The 9342-nt window shown below is 47.2% G+C and overlaps 1 protein-coding gene across 1 annotated transcript; it reads right to left on the reverse strand.

Annotated features, from left to right (window-relative positions):
- Positions 1 to 3971: 3971 nt before the first annotated feature.
- LOC136535775 (B-type cell cycle switch protein ccs52A-like) lies at positions 3972 to 8257 on the reverse strand. The gene is made up of 10 exons (XM_066528169.1): positions 7507 to 8257; positions 7134 to 7256; positions 6945 to 7049; positions 6242 to 6421; positions 6027 to 6089; positions 5734 to 5928; positions 4960 to 5061; positions 4817 to 4879; positions 4662 to 4730; positions 3972 to 4575 (listed from the first exon to the last, which is right to left on the reverse strand). The coding sequence occupies exons 1-10, from the start codon at positions 8101 to 8103 to the stop codon at positions 4516 to 4518; spliced, it is 1557 nt and encodes a 518-aa protein (XP_066384266.1). The 5' UTR covers positions 8104 to 8257; the 3' UTR covers positions 3972 to 4515.
- Positions 8258 to 9342: the final 1085 nt, after the last annotated feature.

A 9342-nucleotide genomic window follows, 5' to 3' on the forward strand; every position in this document is an offset into this window, starting at 1 on the left:
CGTATAGCGGCTGGCTGGTCCACACACGGACACGGACACGGACACGGGCGCGGTCGGCAGCCGCGCGGTGGTTAGCCCCCGCTCCGCCGGGGGCCGCGACGCGTTGGGGTAGGGTTGGTCGTTGGAGTTCCGCGACAGCGACGCGGTGCGCGCCAGCCCCGGGCCCCCGGCACGTCACAGCTGTCGCGACCGCGGCCTGTCGGTGCCGCCGCACGCACGCCACGGCCCGGACGGACCCACCACCCTCACCCTCCCTGCAGCTGCACTGCCTCCCCCGGAGCAGGAGGTCCGTGCCACTGTTGTTTTCGGCGAATCACCGGGCTCGCGCCTGTACATACACGTCGGCAGGGTCACGCGTGCGGCAGCCGGCACGCAGATGATTGGCCTGCGCCGGCGCGCCACATGCCCACATGTGTATACGACGTCTCGTCGTCTCCGCTGCAAGCCATGCATGGAACACAGACAAATGATCATCAGCTAAACTCGTCACCGGCTCTCCCCTCGCGGGGCACGTGTACCGTGTACTAGGCGTTCTTCACGTCGTCGCCAGGGCCGTACGATGTGCAAGCGAGCGCTAGCCCACCCAAGTGATGAAATCATGAGAAGCTCGATCAGCTCCCGATCGATTCCATCATCCACAAAGCAGAAGCAGCTCTTCTGTTTTTTGTTTCTCTGAATGTGACTGAACCTTTGCGATTCTACTCCATTTCTACTTCAGTAGGACTATTTCGCAGGCAGCAAACACAGGCTGTGGTGCTGTTGGGAGTTGGGACATTGTTGCCTTTCGTGCACTCTTCTGCACGTAAACATCTCAAGAGTCATGAGTAGGAAACTTGAGCATTTTTCCAGGATTCATTCATCCAAACACATGCGTAGCTCTGAAAGTCTGGACCGAGAAACCTAGCTACACCTGCTACATAGTACTAGCTACTACTTCTAGCTTATGCCCTGTTCGCTTGGCTGATAACCCATGGCTGAAAGTATTGTTTGACGGATTTGTTGTGAGTGAAAAATACTGTTCGTTGGCTGAAAAAATACGGCTTATAAGCTAAGCGAACATGGCGTTAGCATGTATGCTGCTCCTGCACAAGTAGTGCATGCAGAGTGGGAGTGGCTGCAGGTAGACGACACCAACGGGGACCTGTCCAAGTGGTTAGTCGTTAGCGAGTACCGCTACGTCCCTACACTATACACATGCGTGCCGAAAAGGGTCAGAAAGACGGAGAACAAAGCCGGGCAAGCGCTGGGCTTTGGAGCAATGCATCATATGCATGCATGGCAGTAGGCAGTAGCCTTCTTCTTTTTGTAGTAGGACACTGGACCTGAAGCTTTGCGAAAAGCCAAGTTTTTTTTAAAGGCAAAGGGCATGAAAGAACAGAGGACGTGGCACGCACACGCACGGGTTGTGGTTGTTTTGTTTTTCTTCATCCAGATAGCTTCAGCGAGCAAGGGATGGCTGCCGTGCAGTGCAGAGCCTCCATTTGGTACGGCAACTGCTTCATGCGGTACTTGGTCTGTTAGACTGTTATTTGCAGGTTCTTTCATTCAACAGATCGATCGCAGCTACAAGTTCATTCAACATGAATAGAAAAATAAAAGGAAAGATGCGCAGCGTCCGGAGTCAGATGTCTCTGGTTCTTTGCTTGCTTTGACACAATCACAGCATCTCGCAAGAAAGTCCTCGACCACTTTGTTGACCTGGTGTAAAGTGTAAACAAACGCACACAGCTGCTTCTGCTTCTGCTTCTGCAGGAAATTGATCAGTGGGTACACACAACGCTAGCGGCAAGTTGTTCTTGGGAAAAAATTTAGCGTCTTGTGCGTGGACGCGTCTGGGTTGGGATTGGGAGGCCCCGGCCGCGGGCCAAGGAAGGGGCACCCAAGATTGTGGAGAAATAAATAATTCCGGTTGGTGAGAGAGCGGCGTCTGTTGGGGAGGAGTACAGGTGTCCCAATCGCCTGGTTGGTCCACCTACAGCCATTATCCGTCCGTCCCTCGACCTCGACTCTTCCATCCATCCTTCCTGGCTTCCTGCCATTGCCAAGCTCTCCCGGGCCGCCCCAACCAATCCTTCTTTTTGGGAGTCAGTCAGTCCTCCTCCTCTTGCCGGGCTTCGACGCTACTCCATCTGTCCACTCCTTCTGGGCCTTTAGCCTCCCCTCAGGACCTTGTCACGTCGGCCCAGAGACAATTGGACACTGGACACTCCTAGCACGGCTGCTTGCTTGGTGCTTCCTGGCGTTTTCGTTGCAGCTTCCTCTCCTTACTGGCAGGTTAGACCATTCGTGAACACATCAGAGGAGAAGGATATTTCGTTGAGCACTGTGCTGTCGTCGGTACTGTTCGTCTCTGACGCCTGCCTGACGGCAGAGTCAAAAGGCTATAGGGACGACGCTTCCATCGCCGGGCAGCTGCAGAAAAACATCGACTCGTTTCTGACGGTCGCTCAACTCAATCATGCGTTCGATCGTTAACACGAGTTGATTGCTGATGAGAGGGGGCTTGCTCCCGTAGTTTTCCTGGTGGTCCAGTCCAGTTCGGCCCGGCGATGTCTCTCAAGACTGAACGAGAAAACTAGCCAATGCATGGGGCAATGGCCGACATGAGCCATGGGATATTGTTAGTTGACCACTGTGCTGTCGTCTGTGCTCTCCATCGCTTCCAAACCCGCAAGTACTACGGTGGTTACCTCAGGCACGGAGAAACCTAGCAGCTAACCCAGATAAACTCCATTTCCGTGTTGCCTTTCCAAGAGGAGGTCCGTGCCACTGCCATCCGACCGCGACGTCGGACCAGAACCAAGCAGACTTCAGAGCATATCCTTATTATTGTTAATGGTTATATGCCGTGGCGACTGACTAGAGAGTTGGTGATTGGGGTTCAACTGCAGGTGCTTTCAGAGTCGGTTGTTCTGGGAGTAGCTGCGACAGTAAGTTTCACCATAGCGTCAAGCAAAAGGATGCACATGAAGAAATGTCTTTGGTGGCTCCAAACACAGAAACTGTTTTTTTTCTGCCTGCCAAGGCAGCTCTGATCTGATGAGGGACGTCTCTGGTGGCTACAAACACAGAATCTGTTCTCTCTGCCTGCCGAGAGATGTCTGTGGCGGCTCCATACCCAGAATCTGTTTTCTCTGCCTGCCGAGGTAACTCTGATCTGATGAGATATGTCTGTGGTGGCTCCAAATACAGAATCTGTTTTATCTGCCTGCAGCCGAGGCAACTCTGATCTGATGAGAGATGTCTGCGGTGGCTCCAAATACAGAATCTGTTTTCTTTTCTCTTTTTTTTTTTTTGAAAAAATAGCAGGAGCGCTGCTATATCATATTGAGCAATTTTTGCGTTAAAAGAAGAAGAGCAATTTGATGTTTTACAAACCGAGATTACATATAAGAAGATACATACAGACACAGGCACAGAAAACGAAGTAAAATCATTGGGTTAGAACAGGACACCCGGTAGCTCTTGTGACGAGTCCTATTTCTTCTTTGATTAGGCTCAGCACCTGTAGTGGCGATCGCGTTCTTCGATTACGCTCTTTCCAAATGTTCCAGGCGGTACATGAGGATTGCTGCTGTTGTTCTCTGTTTCGCTGCATCCTGTTTTCTCTGCCTGCAGCCGAGGCAACTCTAAACTGATGAATCCTTCCCCCAATTTTGGTTGTGGTTATGAACTAGTGTAGAAGACAAAACATTTCCCCAATTTTGGTTGTGGTCGTGAACTAGTGAAGCCAAATCCTTGTCAGGCACTGCACAATTTTCAACATTGGCTGCCCAGGCCTTATCTAGATCTTGTAGGACCTATGATAGAGCCATCAATAATTGCCTCCAATCATAGGTTGCAAAGAAGTGACAATGAAACGATACATGACGTAACCATTAGCAATGCTGGCGTGTTGGATCCCCTTTTTTTAAGCCTTAATTACAAGCTGGATATCACTTCACAACAAAGATAAGTCATGTGACAAAATATGCAGAAAGTTCAGCATTGTCTTGGTATCCATATATCAATAAACAATGAACACACGTTTCTTGATTGTCTCTTATAGTGAAACAAGCCAATTCAGGGCAAAATCAGCCCTCCTTTTGAAGACATTAGGAAAGAATCTGGAACCAGAAGTGTTCTCATTTTACACCGTGCCCACATGGATGAAATGGGCGTCACAGGTCAGTAAATGTTTCGAATAGGTTAACTGCTAGCACACTACAGAAACAGCTTGGGTCGAGGATTGAGCCGCAAAAGGAGCAAAAATGAAAGGGCGTATTCTTATCAGTTGGAACAATGTGTTCGCTCCTACAAGGCCGTTGCTCTGATAAATATGTACACTCTCAGCAAAAGAGCCATGCCCGGATTCTCGCAGGCCAGTTCACCATATTGCATCGTGCCATCTCAAAAATTCGGCTACCTTTGATGGTTGATGACCTGGTGACATGGTTGTTGCAAATGGAATGATGTTGATGATCATCAACATATGCTGCAATAATCTTATGAGCTCAGCAAAGCTACATTTCTGTGTCACCGGATGTAGCTTCTAACAAATGATGTTCCCCCGATGCAACTTAAACTATCAGAACTCTGCAAGACAAACATGAACCAAGCTTAGGAAGCTATATGAGAAATGAGATAACATACACAACGAAATGAGATAACAAATGATGTACCTGGGACTTTGGAGAGGGGAACACGTTCCAAAACCGGAGTGTTTCGTCACCAGCACCAGTAACTATGGTCTGTTGATATCAACAGTGGAAAGGCAGTGAGAACAAACATGCTAGGTATATTAAACAGAACTCAGAAACAGATCACCAAGACTCACCTGGCCATCAGGGGAAATAGCTAAATACAATACTCTGTATGTATGCCCTGTCAAAGTGGCAAGCTGCAAATACCAAAGGGGAATGGAATTAATACAAGCAAGCAAGTATAGCATAATTTCAGAATAATAATCTTGCACCATACCTTCGACATTGTTGGATATCTCCAAACAATTATTTGATTTTGAGAGTACCCGTGGGTGCTAACAAGCTCATTTACATTCTTTGACCACACAAGATTGCAGACCTGTCAAAGTCATTTAGCATCCTTAGTATTTGAAAGCAAACAAGATGTTCAATCCTACCATCCCCTAATTTTATACAAAAATTTGCCTGCCTACACAGTGGTCTGAGAGGTCTGTGAACATCTCAAGCAGAATCAAAAGTGAAAGCAAATATGTCTAGGAGCTTTCTTCTTTTTGGTTAATTCCCTTTCTGTTTCTATTATTGATGCATTATATATTTTTTTTTTCATTTTCACTTTCTTTTCCTTGGTGCTGCATGTTGTGGGCTTCAGCTCTAGCCTACCCCTACTTGCTTGGGACTAAAAGGCTTTGTTGTTGTCATTGTTGTGGTTTTCCTCTATTTGGATATTTCACAGTGCAATTTTGGCTTCTAGCATATATTGGTTAAAACTTAAATTTTAGTTGGCAATTTAAACCTCAAGTCCTCAATGCTATGGAGTCTAATATTTTTCTTCTATTTCTTACAGTTACAAATGGACTAATGTGATATACTCTTCAGAAAATGATTGCAATTTTTGTAATGATGAGAAGAGAGAGAAACAAGGATTGCAGGTACTAACACATTGAAAACTACCTAGGTGCTAGTGTCCACACAGCTCAATGATTGCAATTTTTGTAATGATGAGAAGAGAGATAAACAAGGATTGCAGGTATTGACACATTGAAAACACTACCTGGCTTCCAGTGTCCACACAGCTCAATTGTGTATTTGTGGTCGTATTCCAAAATCGTATGCATCTATCTGCAGTTCCTCCACCAGATGCAAGCAGGCCATGGAGATGAGGTGACCAGGCAATAGCTTTGACAGCTGCTGTGTGCTCCGTATACTTCAGTACTGGTTGTACTGAATGTGGATTCCAAACAAAAAGCTGGACAAAGGGGAAATATTAGTATGGGAAAACAGCAATGTGGAATCCTAAGAACAATGCATTCCAAACTAACAGGAACATATGGACAGGCATCTTACTCTGTTATCATTGCCACCTGATGCAAGCTGACGATTGTCGTAAGACCACTTAAGTCCACAAACCTGGAAGATATGTGAGATTAGGAATCCATGTGTTACCGAAATAGAAAACTGAAGCTTCACTAGGATAATGAATATACTTGCCAGATCATCAGAAATTTGATGCACTAATACATATAAAAAAGTCATATTATAAGGAGACATGAATAGATTACCTCAGATTTATGCCCGGTAAGCTTGCTAACATAATCTTCTTGAGCACGGATATCATGGTGGAGGATGCTCTTGTCACGGCTTCCAGAAGAAAGCAATGAAGAACTCCATGCAAGAGCACCTACACGCATGCGATGGCTTTCCATTGTTCTTATTCTTTTACAACGAGTTGCATCCCAGATCTACATAAGAAAAAATGTAACATGATAATCAGATTTGCATATACTCATAAAGTAACAATTTTACATACCAATGCAGATGGCAAACAGAATGATCATTTGACTGTTTCTATGAATTTATAAATCGATTCCCTACAGGAATAAGGGTGGTTCTAAATCAAGAGCAAAACCAGATAAAATTGATTCGAGTTTGAGGTTTGAGCATATAGAAGAGTGGCATTTACAATTGTTAAGGTTTTCCATAAAGTATAAAACTATTAAGGTTTTACACAGAAGGTTTTTGTGTCAATCGAGTACAATCAATAGGGTAGACTACCATAATAAACCAATCAATATACTAAGTGCTAAAAGGCACATTGTCTACACCTGAGCTGGTTTTGCAAAATTGTCAAATTTATTCCATGTGCTGCATACAGCTGTAATTCTTGATGATACATTGCACTAAACGGGATTTAGATATCATCCAACACTTGACGGATTGTGAACATATCAAATAACAATATTCAAGGTAAGAACGGGACATAACCTGAACTTTTCCTTGATTTGTGCCTACAGCTAGGTGAGTGCCACGCTGCGCCCACCCCACAGAACAAACATTGTCATCCACCCCCAAATCACAAAGCTTGGTGACCTATACAATGATAAATAAATCTGTTAACAATCCATCTTCAATTCTCAGTGACGATATACCTTAAGGATGACCACGGTTGCTTACCTTGCTGCTGCATGCATTCCACAAGTAAACGCAATTGCCCAACCCAACAGCGAGGACATTATGTGAAGACCAATCGACGAGGTTGAGGTAGAAGTCGTCCTGCAAAGCGGGCGCATCCAGCACCTACAAGCAACAGCAAGAAAATTTAATAGCGCAAAGACACAAAATTGTTGGCACGAAGTCTACAAATTTCGCATTATGTTCGTGAAAAAACGTCTCTTTCAGCATTTCGGAATGCAATTGGCTAGATGTCAAATCTTTCACGCCCCCAAGAAGCAGCGAGGCTAGCTCAAGAAACAGAACCCAAGAAACCTAAATCAAGAAACAGAGAAGGCCCAATCAAGAAAGCACCAAATCCAATTCCCCTTCTCACCTTGTAGGGCGACCTTGGGACCTTCCTTGGTCCTGCGCCCCTCGTGGTGAAAATGCCGGGGAACAGCGCGTCCTCCTCTTCCTCTCCCGAAAAAAGAGCTCTCTTGGCGCTCCGGCGCACCTCCGTCTTGAATCTGAAGATGTTCCCGGTGGCGGGGGTGCCCACAGGCGAGGGCCCCGGGGAGGAGGACGACGAGCACGCGGTGGCCGAGGACGCAACCCGGTCGGGCGTGTCGGGACCGAAGAGCACGGCGCGGAGGAGCGTGCAGTAGGGCGACGCGGCGGGCGCAGATCCGGACGAGGCCCCGGGGCCGCCTTCGTGGGAGGATGCGGCGGAGGGCGAGGGGGCGAGGTCGAAGAGCGCGAGGTTTGATCCGGTGCGGCTGGGGATGAAGCGGTCGCTGTAGACGGTGCGGGAGGCCGGCGTCGGGGCGGACGCCGGCGCGGACGCGTGCGTCGGCGTGGCGGAGTGGCGGGAGGACGGCGCCGAGGCGAGGCGCGAGTTGGGCGTGGACGCCGGCGTCGGCGGCTTCGAGGACGGCCCCGCCGCCGAGTTCTCCATCGGCGACGGCGGCGTCGGCGTGAGGTGGTGATCCATGGGCGGGGGTCGTGGAGAATGGGAATTGGGGATCGGGGTCGAGGGGATGCGGTGCGAGTGCGACGGGGTGGGCGGATAACTAAGGCTTGCTTCCGTTCGCGCCCCCGCGCTTTTTCTCTCTCCTCCTCCTCCTCTTGCTCGCCTCGGCCTCGGGGAGTTATTTCTACTACTCGCTTTTTTTACCCCATCCACCCTCGGCTTTCTCTTTAATTTCTGGAACAAGGCTTGCTTTTGTAGTTTTGTTTCGCCTCATGGATCGTCTCCCTTCCGTTTTTGTTCTTTTGTTTGGTGGAGAATTTATAGGGGTTTTTAATCCGATCCTAATGATAGCTGATGCTTGCGTCCACAGGCTTACACGTGCATCAGATCTTCTCATCGCTGCCCAAGTGGTGCCACTGGTACTGACACCAAGGAGTCGCCGCTTCGTCGCATCGCTGGATGTTGCATTTTCCACACGCCTTAAGAAACACATCGAATCAAACAGGAAAGAAAAGCCAAAGGCTTCTTATGCGCTCATCCAAAGAGTCTCCCTAAATTTCTGTCTCTAAACGTTTAGATCTAATACAGGACCTGTTTTTTAATTTTTCGTGTTTTCCTATATATTTAGAGCCATTTCGTTAATACTTCTTACGTATCTCTTTTTTTTTTGTACTCTAACAAACTCTCTAAATTTTGTTCTATCCAGTTCTATAAGTCGTCGTAATCTTTCTTGTATAAGAACTATCATATATTGAATTTAGAGAGCTCGCAACCTCTGCATTAATAAAGAGAAGAATGATGGTTTTACATAGTAGCCAAAGATAGTGAGTTGTCTAGACAATCTATTCCAAACTTTTTTAAAACAATTGTGATAAAAAAAAACTATATGGCAAATCTCTTGGCGGTGCTTTAAATATAGAAAGTCCATTAGAGATGCTATAAGGATGCAAGTGTGGGACTGTTCGTCTCCCCTACCACTCTATTACTGATTGTTGACGTGTGGCTAGACGACCAAATCACATGTCCGATACAAAGGGACAGGTCATTCGCAGCACCTAGCTCCTTGCATGCTGGTCCTGACCTCCTCGGCTCTTGCCTCCAAGTGCGTCGGGTGCCACGCGTCAACCATCAACATTAGAGGTTTATGGGAGGGGTTTTGGATCATATGTCCACCTAGTTTTCTTTCATGCATTTGACCATACTACATACAACTATTTATCATAGATACGTTCGTGGAAAACTTTACCAACTACATAGACC

The sequence above is a fragment of the Miscanthus floridulus genome, chromosome 2 (assembly GCF_019320115.1).
Source record: "Miscanthus floridulus cultivar M001 chromosome 2, ASM1932011v1, whole genome shotgun sequence".
Classification (NCBI taxonomy): domain Eukaryota; kingdom Viridiplantae; phylum Streptophyta; class Magnoliopsida; order Poales; family Poaceae; genus Miscanthus; species Miscanthus floridulus.